Below are 17,303 nucleotides of genomic sequence, written 5' to 3'. Positions count from 1 at the left end.
TTCAGGCATTCAATTCAGACTCAAGAGAGAGGAGAGAGGTCTCTCAGTAAGTTGGGAAATTCACAACTCATGCCTTTTCCAAGAGGATTTCTTTTGTAAGAGTTTTCTCTTACATAGGGCAGAGCATGTATTGGGTCTGATTTGTTCTAATAAATCTCCTCAACTGAAGATCTTTATAAAATGTTTACAAAGTATGTTATGTTTTCTTATAAGCTCCTCAAAAGTGAAAATATTCTCTTTTTCTACCATAAAGACCATATGCTTGTTTTACCCCTCTATCTTATCCCTCTTGAAACCCACGTCTGCTCTCCCAGGTTTGAACAGTTTATTGCCCCATATTGGGCTGAAGTAAGAAAGCAGTTAGTTCCTAACTTTCTGCCAGAGTCCAATCATTAGATTCAGAACACTTTTTTTTCTTTTAATTTGGTTTAGTTTTTTAGGTTCACCTGAGTTTTGATAAGTGGAGAACGTGAGATTATTAGAAATGTTCTCCATTCTGAGGGAAAATTCTGGAGTAGGTGGCAAAAGAATACTTTGGGGGAAAAACAAAATTACATCAAACTTGTATAGCGCTTTTTTGGACACTCAAAGACGCTTTCCACAAAAAACTAAAACAAAAAACACAAAAATCATACTGCAGAAAAGCATGTTTATATAAGTGGGTTTTGAGATGTGATTTAATGTTCTGTAGTGAGTCTGAGTTCCTGATGGTTTGTGGCAGTGAGTTCCAGAGGGTGGGTTCAGCAGCAGCGAAGGCTCGGTTCCCTAAGGTCCGGTGTTTGGTGCGGGTCATGGGTGTGAGGAGGTTGGGGTCTGCAGAACGGAGGGAGCAGGAGGGGCGGTGGGGTTTCAGGAGGTCAGTCAGATATGGAGGGGCCATATTATGAAGAGATTGGTCAGGAGAAGAAGCTTGTACTGGATACGGTATTGGACAGGGAGCCAGGGAAGCTGTTGGAGGACAGGGGTGATGTGATCTCTGGACCAGGTACAGGTGAGTAGGTGGGCAGCAGAGTTCTGTATGTATTGTAGTTTTTGGAGATGACTGAAAGGAAGACCATAGAGGAGGCTATTACAGTAGTTGAGTCTGGAGGTGATGAAGGCATGTATGAGGATTTCAGCTGCAGACTGGGAGAGGGATGAACGGAGGCGGGTGATGTGGAGAATATTTATTTTAAGGACATTAATTCTCCTGATCAGTGATACGGATCACTTGCTGCCTATACGAGTGCTCCGTTCACTGCACTGTCCGTTAGGAGCTTGTTCTAAGCCCTGCCTTCTGCAGAGCTGTTTTGGCCTTTTTCCCAGCTCCTGTTGCTGTCAGCATTGACATATTATGCGCCAGCACCCCCCTTGGTTCTGAGTGGTGGAGACAGGAGGTTGGCATCAGAGCAGCAGAGGCTGCGTGAAGGAGTGTGATTGTGTAGCGGGTTAGTGAGGTTACCTTTGAAATGAATGCATTGGGTAACTGGGAGCCAATGGAGCTTCTGACGAACTGGGGTGAGGTGGTCATTGGAGTGGGCGAGCAGCAGAATTTTGTATGTGCTGGAGTTTGAGGACTTTGGATGAACCTTAATGTTGCAGTAACAAGGTTGGAGATGATGAAGGCGTGGATGAGAATTCCAGTAGCCCAGAAGGTGAGTGATGGTCAGAGACTGGTAATATTTTTTATTACAGTTCCTGTGACTTGGTTGACGTTTGTGGCGATGTTACAGTCAAAGATAACTCAGAGGTTGTAGATAGGAGTGGAGAGAGACAAAGTGGTGTCAATGGTGAGACTGAAGTTGTGGATTTTGGGGATATACCAGGGAGCAGAGTGCCTCAGAGAGGGGTTATCAGGTTACAGGGTTGGGGGAGCAGACATTCTGGTGGTATAAAATAACCTTCGGAAACCTCAAGTCCATTTCCTCTTCTGCTGTCTCAGTTTTTCTTCTTTGGGGATGGGGATGTTGATATCCATGGTGATTACCAAGTGCTCTGACAAGTTGAGGCTGAGGCTGGAGAACTGATGTGTTGTGAGGCCAGAGTACCAGACAAGCTTCAGGGTGTGACCACGAGAATGAGTGGGGAAGTTAATATGTTGGGTAAAATTGAGACAATGTAGCAGATCCAGGAACTCAGTTGCAAGTTTGCAATTAGTGCCATCGATGTGGCAATTAAAATTGCCCAAGAGGAAGACAGAATGTGAGATAGCACATAGCTGGGTCAGAAAATGTGTGAAATTGGAAATAAGGGGTTTTGCTTGGGGGGTGATAGATAAGTGCAGTGACTAAAGGAGTGGGACCAGACAGTTTACAAGCAATATATTCAAACGGCGGATCATCAGGAATGGAGATGGTGGTTGTTTTTTTTATATCCTTTCTATGTACAGCTCCTAAGCCACCTCCCCACCCCACAGGGCGAGCCTTCTAAATGTATGTGAAGACGGAGGTGTGTGGTCTGGTTTAGTGCGAAATAATCCAGGTTTGTGCCAGGTTTCAGTGAGACAGAGCAAGTCATTCATTTGCTAAATGGCCGTTTCCATTGTTCTTTTCTCTTGCTCCTGTTTATTCTTTTGCATTTTAAAGTTTAATTTACAACCTGGTTACCACCCAGCAGTGTGAAATGTGGATGTACTAAAATTGCGATTGGAAGTGCACATACATCAGCTGGCTACTTTATTAGGTGCACCAAATTGATACCACATTGTTCATCTACAACAGTGGTTTTCAACCCTGGTCCTCAGGGACCCCCGTCCTGCATCTTTTAGATGCGTCTCTGTTCCAGCTCAGCTCATCCAAATGATTGCAGGACCTCGTCTACAGCCATCAAGTCCTGCTGAAGTCTCTTAGTGGACTGAGATCTGGTGTCTCTGGAGGCCATTGGAGTTCAGATAACTCACTGTTCAAGAAACCAATTTGAGATGATTTTAACTTTGTGACCTAGAGCATTACCTGCTGGAAGTATCTATCAGAAGATGGTCCACTGTGGTCATCAAGAGATGGACATAGTGGTCAGCAACAACAGTCAGGGAGGCTGTGGGGTTTAGATGATGCTGCTTTTAAGGGGACCAAAGTGTTCCAAAAACAATATTCCCCACACCACGGTATCACCACTACCCTACCCATTGATATAAGACAGGATGGATCCATGCGTTCATGTTGTTTATGCAACAATGTGACTAGAACATCTGAATGTTGCAGCTGAAATCAAGTTTCATTAGCAAGGCAGTGTATCTGTTATTGTCCAGTTTAGTTCAGTCTGAGGGAACTGTAGCCCCAGTCTCCTGTTCTGACTGGAGTGGCACCTTCCACACAGTTTTAGGAACCTGGGTATCAACCATTGGTTATTATTACTACTGTTTATTTCTATCTAGAACCAGTTGACCCATTTTCATCTAACATCAACATTTCTCTACTCACCGCTTCTGCTCTCTGTGTATTTTGCTCTTTTTGGACCATTCCTTGTGACTCTTAGAGGTGGTTCTTTAGAAACTCTTTACATGTAAGAATAAATAGCATTCTGCCGTGAAGTTCTCATGAGAACTCTTTTGCATTCCTTGTGAGCAGCTTGAAATATTTGGGACATATTTTTGATAATCTTATTGACAAAGAAACACAGTGGTCCAACCATGAAGTACTTTTTTCTGCATCCTGCCGACAACATCCACTACTATCCAAAGTAGTTTTCTCCTTTGATTATCACAATGACTGGTCATCTTTATTATCCTAACTTGTTTTTAATTTCATGATAAACATTTTTTAGAATGTACATACTGCTTTAAACCTCTAATTATGGATTTCACCAGGCTTCTGTTCTTGAGTGAATGGTTTAGACTGTATGTATGCTTATGGCGGGTGGTTTTTAGATGGCACATCATTCATATTTTCCACTGTGCAGCTGTAGTTTTCTGTTAAGCCTCTGTTTTAAAATGAAACACCTCTCTAACACTCACTGCAGATACGATTGCTCTAGATAGGATGCCCCTAGCCTTTAGGTCTAGTGGGGAACTTTGCTTTTTCACCTTGATTTAAGGGAACTCAGGGTAGACTCTAACCTGAAGACCTGAGGAAGCAGCATTCTGGATCAACAGCAGCTTTCTGGTTAAATGTTTTAGGCAGACCTGTGAAGACACTATTGGAGTAATCAATTTGACTAAAGATAAACACATGGATTAGTTTTTCATGATCCTCCTGGGACATTGGTCCTTTAATTCTGGAAATGTTCTTCAGGTGATAGTAGGCCAACTTTGTAATTGTTTTTAAATGGCTCTGAAGGTTTAGGTCTGAGTCCATCACCACACCCAGATTTCAGACTTGATCAGTAGTTTCCAACTGTAATAACTGCAGCTGTTTGCCGACTCTTCATCTCTCTTCCTTTGGTCCAAAAAGTATTACTTCAGTTTTGTTTTTATTCACCAGAAGAAAAATAGGGCACACCCATCCATTGATTTGTTCTAAGCATCTGCTCAACGCATGAATTGTATCTTAGTCTCCTATTGACATTGTCACGTAAAGCTGTGTGTCGTCTGCGTAGTTATGGTAACTAATCTTGTTTGTTATAATCTGGGCTAGTGAACTAAAAGCTGCAGTGAGAATTCTGATGAGAAACCGTCATGACATAGTAATAAGCAGGATGAATTGCAGCAATGAATCTCAAAATGATGGTGCAGATAGTACATAGAATAACAAATTAATAAAGATATTGTGACAATTGTCAGGAATATAGTGACACCAAAAAAAGACACTTTATATGTACAGAAAAAAAAAAGTTATGTGTAAGACAATATGAATAGAGCAAGTATTTCTAGCTGCAGGATGTATTGCAACAACGAACAGACCACATGTCTCAACAGAGCTAACATTTCTGGTAAATTATTGGATTAAAACATTTTCTCTAGAGGTTTTAAAGGTAAAAGGGGAGACAGAGCATAAAGCTACCACTTTAACATTCACAGCCAGACAATCTGTCGAGAATTATAAGCTTCCTTTTTGAAATAGTTTATTGTTTCCTTCATTTACTAAGTATACTGCAATCTGTGTTTACAGAAATCCAGGATGGATGAGATCGTCATAGCGGGAATTTCTGGCCGTTTGCCAGAGTCTGATAACCTGGAGGAATTTTGGGAAAACCTCATCAATGGTGTAGATATGGTGACAGAGGACGACCGACGGTGGACACCAGGTTAGACATACAATGTGCTGAGTTTGAATTAATCATGGTATATTAAATCTCATTTGTATGGCACACATTTGGTCTTCATGTAATGTGACACAATATTTAACTGTACGCTCATTCACTAATGTTCTTTTTTTTTTTTATTAATTCTTGCAGTTATGTATTAAGTCCAAATGGGTTACAGCTCAGACATTTTTTCAATGTATTTTAAAGCAGTCTTGCTCATATGATATTAACTTTTTATGAAAAGCAGATTCTGTCTATTCCATTGAAATTTTTTATGTAACCTGACTCTGCCAGATGGATTTGCCCCGCATATCCATCTGAAAACCTTCCGTTGAAGTAATTTTGGGAAGGGGCGAAAATACTGGTTAGCTGATTGGCCTATTTTGGTGATAGACGGGCCAAATAAACCAATCAGATCAACGAAGCATATGACGTACTAACAGCGACGACGAAAACACAACCACAAGCTCTTGCCGAAACCAGTCGGGAGAAGAGCAAAAACATCTTTTCCTCTGAGAAAAGCCTCCAGAGCAGTGTTTTGCTCTTCTTTCAGTGAAGAAATACTCTATAATTCCGATAAAACTTGCTCGATAGCCACGCTAACGCTAGTTTCATCGGCTGAAGCCGCCATGTTCTTTAGACTGAACTGTCGCGTTTCTCGTTGCGTCACACCTCAACTCGCCTCAAAGCCAACGCTGATTGGACGTTCGTTTGGTGAACGGCTCCAAATTTTCTTTAACGGAGAGTATCCAGACTGATCTGCGAGTGAAACCTTGAAAGCTCGCGAGATCAGGATGGTCTCACGAGGCTATTTTCTATGGGGATTGAATGGGGAACAGATGTCTCATAAGAAACATTTTATTATGGTTGATTTTGGCTATTACCTGCTAAAATGAAAAAAAAAAATAATATGTAAATACAAATAATGACTGACTATGAACATCTCCAGTAACATCTTTAATTTGCTTTGTTAGGTTACAATTTCACATTTATCATAAATGTATCACTTCTAAACGACAAAAAATATGAGATATTAGCATTAATAATATAATTGTTTCACCACTCTCTTCAAATGTAGTAAGGACCCAAGTAAAGCATACTCTTTGTTCTTTTCCTAAGGTCTGTATGGTCTTCCCAAAAGGAATGGCAAACTAAAGGACATTAGTCATTTTGATGCACCTTTCTTTGGAGTCCACCCTAAACAAGCAAATACCATGGACCCCCAGCTCCGTCTAATGTTGGAGGTTGCCTATGAGGCTATTGTGGATGGAGGTGGGTAAACACAGTGACATATAAGCAACGTCCCTATTGTAAAGCCTAATCTTAATGCTAATGTTAAAAAATGTTGCAAGCAGGTCTGAATCCAGGCACCATGCGTGGTAGCAGGACAGGGGTGTATGTGGGAGTGAGCGGCTCTGAGGCCAGCGAGGCCTTCAGCAGAGATCCAGAGGAGCTGTTGGGCTACAGCATGACGGGCTGTCAGCGGGCCATGTTGGCCAACAGACTCTCTTACTTTTTTGACTTCAAAGGTACGTGTGCAGAGTTGGTAGCCAAAAAAGACTGTGTGTATACAGCCATATTCAATAAATGATATTGAAAAGTTCATTTACTGGAGTAACTCAATTTACTAAGTGAAACCTGTTATTTAGATGAATTACTTTAGACTTAACTGTCTCAATGGGAAATAATGTTTTTCCCAGACCAGCCTTTGGACTCCCATCACCAGAAAGAATGAGTCACACCAATGTTTTAAGCCTCTATTTCTGTTTTTTATGATGATTTTCCTGCTTACAGTTAATGAAAACACAATATTTAAGATGAGTATTGTATTAGACCAGTAAAAAGGAACATCTTATACAGAAATGTGGAATTAATAAACAGTGTGTTTAATGCCTCTTTAGAGGTTTTTACTTGTTACATTCTTTTTTGAAAAGAAATACCTTTATTGTCCCACAATGGGGAAAGTTTGGCATGACATGGCAGACATGCATAGATAGGATACACCAGTGATACACACTGAATTTTATTAGAAGCCAGAGCTATGAATAAAAAAAGCTAAAGTAAAGTTCTAAAGCAGAAGAGAAAAAAACTTATAAGAAAAGGAAAAAATACTGCACAATTATTAACTGATAATACATCATATTCAGGTAAAAATGCAATATTCAAGTTAAATAGAGGAAGGACAGCAGCCGATATACAAAACGATGTGAGAAAAACACCTCCTCAGAGAGGAACAACAAACAAACTCCTTAGAGAGGCTAGAACGTGTGCAAACTGACGTTAGCATCTGACAGTGTGAGTGATTCATCATCAGATCAAGAACCTGTGCACCCAGTAGCATTCTGTAAACACTTATTGAGTTTGTTGGTAGCGGTAGAGATTCTAAAGTCTAACAGCAGCTGGGAGGAAGGACCTGTGGAAACGTTTCTAATAGCATCTAGGATTGTTGCATCTGTACCAGACTTGATGCAGGAGCTCACTGTTATTTTCTCTGCATCAGTTTTATTCCTTTACGTTTTTAAATGGGCAGATGACAGAAAAATAATTCCCACAATCCCTCATTACCTTGTATAGGCAACCTGTCTACTGTGTTGTCATTGTTACTTGAATGGAATCAATCCACAGTGTAAACTGCAGATTCAGTCTTGTGCCATTCTCCCCAGGCCCCAGTGTTACCATCGATACAGCCTGCTCCTCAAGCCTGCTGGCTTTGGAAAATGCCTTTCATGCAATTCGGCAGGGCCACATTGATGCTGCCCTGGTGGGAGGAGTCAACTTGCTGCTCAAGCCAAATACTTCTGTCCAGTTTATGAAACTGGGGATGCTCAGTCCTGAAGGGACATGCAAGTCTTTTGACTCATCAGGTAAAAGAATTTGGCCAACAAATATTTGAACCACTATAGAAAGACAATGTTAATCATATTTAAGACAAGATCAGTTTTATTTCTAGTCTTACTTGCAAATCAGTTTATAGTATATAACTGTAATCATTGTACTTGTATTATTTTTTAATAAGGAAATGGATACTGCCGTTCTGAAGCTGCTGTAGCAGTACTACTGACCAAGCGATCTGCCACAAAGAGAGTCTATGGAACCATCATCAATGCAGGCAACAATACGGATGGATACAAAGAGCAAGGTCTGTACCCCACCAAAATCCTGCAAATTAGGAAGATCTTTCCTCTTTGGGATGTTTTCTACTGCAAAAAAAGTGCATTGTTGTAAGAATAAAGGGATTAATCATTAGAGATTCAGGATTCATAGACTTGCAGTAAGCGGACAGACTTTATCTCACACATTTCTAGTCACGTAGACCACTCAAAGCACTTCGTATTAGAGCCACATTTTCAAACATGCACACATTCCTACGCCGATAAGCAGAGAGGTAGGCAACTAGGGCTCAAGTACCATGCCCAGGGACACATGGACATGTGACAGGAGGAGCTGGAATCAACCCCACAACTTTCTAACTGCAAGATAACTAACCTTCCTGCTGAGCCACAGTCGGCTCAAGTCTGAGAATGAAGTTCTCATATGCAGTGCTACGGAATCTTAGCAGGAAATTGCGCTCAATAAAATAGTTTAATTATGAAGGGAATATTATTTGCCATCCTGATGATCCAGTGCCTGCAAAATGTACACCTACTTGGCATTTTTCCTGTTTTGTTGCTTCGCAACCTGGAATTAAAGTCAATCATTTACAGTTGTCACCATTCATTTTCAGAACATGCCAACAACTTAGAAGATGTATTTTTTTTATTGTGAAGCAAACAACAAAAAGGACAAAATAACAGAATCAGTGTGCATACTCTGTTCACTCCCCCTAAAGTATTAACTATTTGTCCAGAGCCATCACATAAAATAGTATTTAAAAACATTCACATTAGAGGTTGGAGTGTAACAAAATAAGTAAGGTAACAATTTAAATGGCTACTATAGCCTTAGAATTGCTGCATCAGTGTATTTATTTTAACTAATTGTCCTGGAAAGGAGTTCCTGGATATCCTGAAGAAATATAACCAATCTTGTTTGAAAAGCAAAGAATTATGTATACTCTTTTGGGATAGACACAGAAGAGTCTGATCATCATAATGAAAATGTAATCCATGCCATTTAATAATGTTTGCTCAGTAAAGCATGTAGAAAGTAAAGAGCATTGTTCTAAACCCTGCAGAACACCAAAACAAACTAGAATCTTTGGGTTAAATCTGACCTAAACCAACCTGGTGGTGTTCCTTTAATCCCAAAAACATGTTCATAAATGTCTCTGTTAAGGTTCACATGTGCCTCCTCCCATAGTGGATCTGATATGTGAGGGAGCATTTCAGATTCCCATTTTAATTTCATTTGCAATGTGTTATGTATACTCGTACGCGATCCATGTACGGAGGCTTTGGTCCTCGGTGAGGCCGTCCCAGGTGTGACTTTGGCCCGTGGACTCTTGCCACATGTCTTTCCCCCCCTTCTCTCTCAGACCCCCTTCCTGTCAGCCTTCTTTCAATAAAAAAGGCCACTGGTGCTACAAAAATGACCAAAAAAAAGTAGGCACATATCCTTGCAATTGTTTGGCAATCTGCAAGTGTCTTATTCACCACCAAATTACAAACGAAACCTCAGTCTCAATACTCATACTTAGGTCTTTTAAGGAGATGCTAAAAAAAAGGCAGAGAATCAAAGGACTTTGCACACTGACTTTTATCAATATTGACAACTTTAGTAGTTTGATAACGAAATTGAGCATTAAGGGGCAGAGAAAGCATCCCTGTGGACTTTCTCTTCAAAAGCCATATGGTTTTTAACACAAAGGAGGAACATCTCTATGGGACATCTGTTTTTGTTTGACTGCATCAGGTGAAAGATGCAGGTATTTTGGAGATTTATCCAGGGTAGAACACACATTCCCATGATACATACCTTGCTTAAAAAGGTAACCTGTAGCAAGTTTAAGGAGCAAAACAAGCCCCGCATTGTTTTGAAAGCTCTTGGCTCAAAACTTCAGTCCAGTGTTTTTCCATTTATTTAACCTAAATTGTCAGAGAACAGTGAACGATAACTATTTTTTTGTGTTTTGTGCTAATTCAGAGTATTAATTAGCCTACAGAAATAAAAAGTTCAGAGGGTTGTTGATTTATGTTGTGTTCACTTTATTTGCATCTTTGCCTTTCTGATTTTCTCATCAGCCTCATGTTCTGGTTTCCTCAGGTGTAACATTCCCTTCAGGTGACATGCAGCAGACTTTGGTTCGTTCTCTCTATCAGGAGGCAAACGTATCCCCTGAACAAGTGGAGTACATAGAAGCTCACGGCACTGGAACAAAGGTCAATACACAGTTTGGATTTTCTTATACACACCTTTAGGCTTTAGATCTAAGGCCCTTAGCATTTAGCATCTCTTCAAGCTTTCCCTCTCTCACAGATCTAGTGTGTAGATGATCTTATCTCGGCAGCTTCTCTGTTGTCTGCATACAGGTTGGAGACCCACAGGAGGTGAATGGGATCGTCAGTGTTTTCTGTCAAGCAAAACGAGAGCCCCTGCTGATTGGCTCCACTAAATCCAACATGGGCCACCCAGAACCTGCTTCTGGTCTAGCTGCCCTGGCAAAGGTGAGCAGAACAGAAAACTTGTTGCTGTCTGGATTTAGCAAAATTCCAAATGTGCAAATTGGAAACTGTCCTGTGATGGACTAGCAACCTGTCCAGGGTGTACCCCACCTCTCGCCCAGTGGCTGTTGCTGGACGTATAAGTGGGTATAGAAAATGGATGAATGGCTGGAAACTGTTATGAAAGCCCGTTTGGCCTCACAGAAAGTTTTAGCTAACAGAAGAAGGCAATAGAAATGTGTTCAAATATATTTGTTTCACTCTGCAAATAAATTTAGATTGACTTTCTACATTTGCTGATGCATACATAAGAAGCTTGAGCTGGTAACTCAAAAGTGTTATAGTGTTCTATGCAGTTACAGATATTTTCTTCTTTCCTCAGGTGGTCCTGTCTTTGGAGCGAGGAACTTGGGCTCCCAACCTGCACTTTAAAGATCCTAATCCTGACATCCCTGCCCTAAGTGATGGTCGGGTTCGAGTTGTTGACCGGCCCATTCCTGTTCGAGGAGGCATTGTCGGGATCAACTCCTTCGGATTCGGTGGCTCGAACGTTCACGTCATCCTTCGCCCAGCTGGTAAACCATCAAATACGACTTTACCGAGGACGGTTCCCAGAATGCTTCCAGCATGTGGCCGCACAGAGGCTGCAGTGAACGCGGTCATCCAGAAGGGGAAGGAACACAGCACCGATGAAAGCTTCTTGTCGTTGCTAAGCCGAGTGTCAGAAATCCCAACTGCTAGCATGCCCTACAGAGGTTATGCTCTTCTTGGGTCTGACAGTGACATAAAGGAGGTGCAGATGGTGCAAGCGTCAGCCAGACCATTGTGGTACATCTGCTCTGGTGAGTCATCTTCTATGCTCATTTAGTTATGCAATCAGACAAGTATCAGCTTGTGTTGCTAATCCTAACATTCCTGCACTAACTAAAGCCCAGGTGACTGCATCCCAGGCACTGAAGAACCACCAAACCTAATCGTAATCGTCACCCACACGGCACACAAACAGTTCCAGTCTGCACACAGTTCATTCACAGCATACTGCAGCAGTGAAAAATCTAGATGGTTATGCAGACCCAATGACAGCCAAGGCAAACAGTAAAACCTCTGTCTTAATCTTCACTTTTAGTTTTTTAGCAGCTATTCCAAAAAAAAAAAAAAAAAAAAAAAATCAGAGAAAGCCTTTATGTTGATTTGTACTGTCCAACCTAAACGTTATCAGTGCAAAGCCGTCGGTGTGGAAACTCCCAGCCACCGATGGAAAAAATTCAGCACAAACTTTCCAGCTTACAATTACACGTGTCTGCGTGCAGACAAACTTGTTTAGTGAGGTAGGCTTTATAAACCAATGTGAACCCACATGTTTTGGAAAGGTGACGTCCTAGTAAAATTTCGCTGATTGATATAGCGACGTGGAATGTGGAAGGAAACCAGCTGTGATTGGCTAGTTTTCAGGGCGTGCTGGAGGTACAGTGGCTCTGGAGATCACACACACACCTGGTAGATTCTGGTTTTTGTGAAGTAAAAACGTGAGGCTTTGATAAAATCTTCTCAACTTTATCCACATGCCCTGTATAATTCAAGCAGAAACGACACAATTTATTAGATTGGGGGAAAAAAAACCCTGAAACAGCCTGGCTGTATACATCTGCACGCCTTTAAGCGTACATTTTGACTCAGTTTGAACAATCATTATTCTTGAGTTTTACGCTTGCCCCCATTAAGGTGACGGACCTGAAATAAAGTTCGGCCATAGTTTTCAGAGAAGGGGCTTATATATCCACCACTTAAAGGAACTATACTTAGAGGTTAAACTCTGAATAACACATACACAATGCCTTTCACGGAGACCAGCCATTTACTCAACGGTGCGTTGCTGCTGTGAAATATCCCTAAATTCTTAGTTACACAGGATAGGTATATGATGTTGTATTCTCGTCTACTTCTGCTCCGCTTCTCTTACTATGTCTGCAGGCTGCTGCTCTTTTGCCAAAATGAAATACCAAATGCTGCGCTCTGTTCTGGGAACTCTGTGAACTTTCAAATGACTGGCTCTGGAATCAGGAAGTAAACACGGGCCACTCTCTGAAGCAAAGTAGTTCCGGACCGTACCTCTAGGTTTGAAAGGAGAAAAACGTGACATTATTTATGGAGAGGACCCATTTTTTATAGGGAATGTTGCCTCTATCTTGGGTGAGAAATGAGAATGATCTAGGTTGATTTTACAGTAAATATCATACTTTTAGCTCCTTTAAAACTGGTCACAGAGGCTGCCAAGATCCTTACAGCAACACTGCACTGCAAAAGCGGAACTAGAAATAAGTAAAATGTTCTTAAAATTTGTGTATTTGTCCTTGATTTGAGCAGGTAAATAAGATGATTTGCCAATGGAATAAGAATTTTGCACTTAAAATAGGAACAATTCATCTCAATCATCTTATTTCAAGTGCAGGATGTCTAATTATCTTATTTTAAGGGGTCAAAATACCCGATTGCCATCAGGTACTGGTTGTGTTCTACAGGTGGCAACAGCTTCCTGCTATCTCCATATGTCTAGAATGAGGAGTAGGGCTGTAAAACACAAGTATTTTCTTCCAAAGTGAAACATTCAGGGATGTCAAAACTGTCTTGAAGAACAGTGGGAGAATGTGTTGCAGTCTAACGAAACCAAACTTTAACTTTTGGGCCACACTTCTACCAAGTGGTTTGGGCACAAAAACCACATTGCGTCACTGTGGGAGCACCGTACCTACAGTAAAACACGAGGGTGGCAGAATCAACATCTGGGGTTGGAGGTGAAACTGAAACAAAGTTCTGAACAGTTCTAAATATCAGTCAGATTGGACCCAAAAACCTTCAGTGGTCTGGGATGCTGGGTATGTGCCATCCATCCTCATCTACACCTATCTAGCAGAGAGTCCAGGCACAGAATGACTACATGAGAGGAAAGTTAAAGTTGTGATTGCTCAGAACTAAATCTATCAGAGGATCAGTGAAGTCTCCTTAGAGGGTTCTGCGCAAGAGAGGTCCTCTTAATCTTACAGATCTGGGGAACCTTTAAAGGCAAGTGGGCAAATATTACCTAGTCAAGATGGGAGAGGTTGACAGAGTCCTCCCAAAGAACACTGAATGCTGAAATTTAATTAAAACAGATGTTCAACAAAGGTGTGCACACTTATGCAACCATGTGTTTGCAGCTGTATTTATATTTGACATTTGTTAGTTTTTGTCTGGAATTGTGAAAGAGACTCTGCAGTCTCTGAATATTCTCTTTTTTTTAATACATATTTTGACCTTTGTGTGAACCTCTAGGCTTCAATTTGCCTGTCAGCTGTTTGCAGGTGCACCTGAGTTTTCACACTGTGGGACTATAAAAGATATTTCTATTTTAATCTATTGTATATCACATACATTACAGTATATGTGTAAACTGATTTGTTATGGCTCAGTTGTTTCCAACACATTCACCCACTGTTTTAACGCAGCTGTGTAGATATTTGTATCCACTGAAGCACTTACGGACTTATACATTGGGTCAGTACAACTAGAGCTGCACAATTAATCACATTTGCAATATAATCTCAATTTTAAAAAGCACAATTTCCTAATTGCAGAGGTCTGCAATGTTTGGCTATGCAACAATGGATAAGATGCGTCCTTTAGGTGGTTTAAATTGGGTTTACCCCCCCCCCCCCCATGGAAGTGAAGAAGGTTGCAGCAGTAAGATAATGTAATTATTTTAGTTTATATAATCATACATTTTTTACCAGAAACATTCAGGAATCTCACAATAGCATTAAGTACCGGTCAAACTATTTAAAACATAGACTTGTTTGTTGGTTTCACTTTGTACTTTATGTTTAACAAGGATTGACTTCCAACTCAACAAGCTGTACTCTTAAATAATGATATTCTGCTCAATAAAAAACTAAGTTTCTTGTTTTAAATAATGCTTGTTTACAAACCATTTTTGTTGCTTCCGGTTAATGCAGAGAAAAGTCCAAATTAAATCGCAATCGCTATTATGGTTCAAATAAATCACAGTTTAGATTTTTGTCAAAATCACACTGCCCTAAATATAACACCTGTCATAACTAACCGTTTGGGTCATGATGATGTTGACAGCTGAGTATGGTCCAGCAAAAGGGCAAAGCTATATCTGAGCTGCCCAGACAGTGTTTTTGGTTGACGCTGTCATGTTGAAGTCAGATTACGTTCCATCCACAGGTATGGGAACACAGTGGGCCGGTATGGGCCGCAGTCTCATGCAGCTGCCGGACTTCAGAGAGTCCATTCTGCGGTCGGATGTTGCCCTGAAGGACACTGGCCTGGTTGTGTCTCAGCTCCTCAGTGAAGCTGTTGATGCCACCTTTGAGGACACCGTTAATGCCTTTGTTGGTCTTGCTGCAATACAGGTACACAGTCACGTTTCTTTTTCACTCTCCAAGCTACAACCACCAGTCCTAAAACAGCTCCTATTTTGCTACCTGTTTACAGATAGCCCTAATTGATCTGCTCAGAAAGATGGGTCTTCAGCCTGATGGCATCATAGGCCACTCGGTGGGAGAACTGGCCTGCGGATATGCTGACGGCTCCTTCACCCACAGCGAGGCCATTCTGGCTGCCTACTGGAGAGGCCACTGCATCAAATTCGCCAACCTGCCTGCAGGAGGCATGGCCGCAGTTGGTAAGGAACCGACCCATTCTAAGCTGTCGTTCAGACTCATTTTAACAGGAACCACTGAGCGCCCCGGGAGCCTTATCATTTAGATATTTCAAAGCCAGTCTAAGAAATTAATATTTTAAAGAATATGGCAACGATGTGATCCAACCTGCCCGAGATCTTAATCTCTTGATTGTAAATCAGCAATAATAGTTGTTGTAGCTGCTGGTGACCAAGTGGTTAAACAGTAATTTAAATGACAAAGAAAAATCACTGATGGATTGAAAAGGATGGATTGTGTTTGAGCTTTTAATGAAGGCAGAAAAAGGAGATTGTGGTATATTTAATGATTTAACCATGGTCAGATTTAGAATTTTCTGCTTTAATTGTTGGTTTATTCCATTTGATATTTGAGTGATTAAACCTGCTGTGGTTTTCCAGGGTTGACCTGGGAGGAGTGCATCAGTCAGTGTCCTAAGGGAGTCGTTCCAGCCTGTCACAATGCCGAGGATTCTGTTACCATCTCAGGTCCCGAGGTTAGACTTTCCTTTGCTTCTTTTGCTTTAAATTATAAGTCTATAAATCTGAACACACGAGCTGACTGACATGATTGTGTTGCTCATCTTTTGCATATTCATATTTAGCTGATAATGTCTTTTACAACACAAGCCATCTCAGTGTGTGTCCAGTGTGTTGAATGTCTTTGAAAGAGTGTCCCTGATCCTTCAGACAACTCCTGCTCCTGTTTTGTGTATAACACAGAAAAGATGGGCTTGGGTATTTTTGAAACACATTATTGGAATATGCTTTTTAAACCTAACACTGTTAGACAAAGACTGGTTGACAACAAGCCTAAAACAGCAGCCAGGTCAGGTTCTTTATTCTGTCCGATGCAGCAGTGAAAGAAATAAAATAAAAGTCCTACATGCTGTCCAGCTGCGTGAAAGCAGATCAGCGTCTGACATCCACATGCAACTGGAGTGCCTCAGGACTGTGTTGCAACCACTGATGGGAGAAAGTTCACAGAGGCTGAAACCAGTGTTGTGCAAGTGTAAAAAAATTGGGTCGACTCACACAGAATAAAACTGAATATCATGTCAGTCAAAGTGTAGTTATAAAGAACTATTCAAACAGGAGACAGAAACACAAAGTAACAGACTGGCATAAATAGAGATGTACAATGTTTATAATTCATTACGGAAACACTCTGCAATGAATTTCTGTTGAACTACCGCTGCCAAGAACTTCTTGTTTCTCCTTCTAAAGATGATGCACTTGTCCCTGTTTCTCTCCTAGACATGTCTATTGGCTGAGCTTTTACTGGGACTAATTGTCTGTGCTCTCTTTCATCCTCTAGGCTTAAAAACTGCCATAGAGCTGATCTACTTAACAGTGTTTCTTTCCAAGATACATTTTTTACTTTTTTCCTCACATAGAAAGTACTCCTGGATCAGTGCTTCTGTGTTCTTTTTGTGTGTCTGCTCTGTCTTCTCATACCGTTAATGCTGAGCCTGGTTCTGGTTCTGCTGCCGGTTTCTTCCTGTTAAAGGGGAATTTTCCTCTCCACTGTTGCTACATGCAGGCTCAGTATGAGAGACTGCTGCAAAATAAACAACACAATGCAAGTCCGCTGTCCGCTGCTGTCCGCTGCAGCTGCATCTACATCCTCCTGGATGAGTATGCAGCTACAAGTCAATGACTCAACGCATTCTGCTGAGTGTCTTTAGACACAAAACTTTTACCCACTCTAAATAATAAACTGACTGCATTGTTTGATAACCAGGATCAATTGGAATCTGTCTATGTGATTTGATAAAATTAACTTTTTTTGTGAAGTGCCTTGAGACGATACGGAATTCAAAAATCAGGAATCTTTATTGTCA

General features: G+C 41.0%; 1 protein-coding gene across 1 annotated transcript in view; it reads left to right on the top strand.

Moving 5' to 3' along the window:
* Window positions 1-17,303, top strand: part of fasn (fatty acid synthase) — a 55,473-nt gene that overhangs the window by 7,029 nt on the left and 31,141 nt on the right. Inside the window, exons 2-12 of the mRNA XM_012876225.3 lie at window positions 5,025-5,160; window positions 6,280-6,432; window positions 6,516-6,689; window positions 7,824-8,024; window positions 8,177-8,299; window positions 10,363-10,478; window positions 10,629-10,763; window positions 11,143-11,602; window positions 14,985-15,172; window positions 15,255-15,444; window positions 15,862-15,956. Of these exons, the coding sequence (XP_012731679.2) occupies window positions 5,034-5,160; window positions 6,280-6,432; window positions 6,516-6,689; window positions 7,824-8,024; window positions 8,177-8,299; window positions 10,363-10,478; window positions 10,629-10,763; window positions 11,143-11,602; window positions 14,985-15,172; window positions 15,255-15,444; window positions 15,862-15,956 (1,962 nt within the window). The 5' untranslated portion in view covers window positions 5,025-5,033. The remainder of the gene's footprint in view (window positions 1-5,024; window positions 5,161-6,279; window positions 6,433-6,515; window positions 6,690-7,823; window positions 8,025-8,176; window positions 8,300-10,362; window positions 10,479-10,628; window positions 10,764-11,142; window positions 11,603-14,984; window positions 15,173-15,254; window positions 15,445-15,861; window positions 15,957-17,303) is intronic.

Source organism: Fundulus heteroclitus, chromosome 10 (assembly GCF_011125445.2).
Source record: "Fundulus heteroclitus isolate FHET01 chromosome 10, MU-UCD_Fhet_4.1, whole genome shotgun sequence".
Taxonomy (NCBI): Eukaryota; Metazoa; Chordata; class Actinopteri; order Cyprinodontiformes; family Fundulidae; genus Fundulus; species Fundulus heteroclitus.
This window is presented reverse-complemented; position numbering and strand designations above follow the sequence as displayed.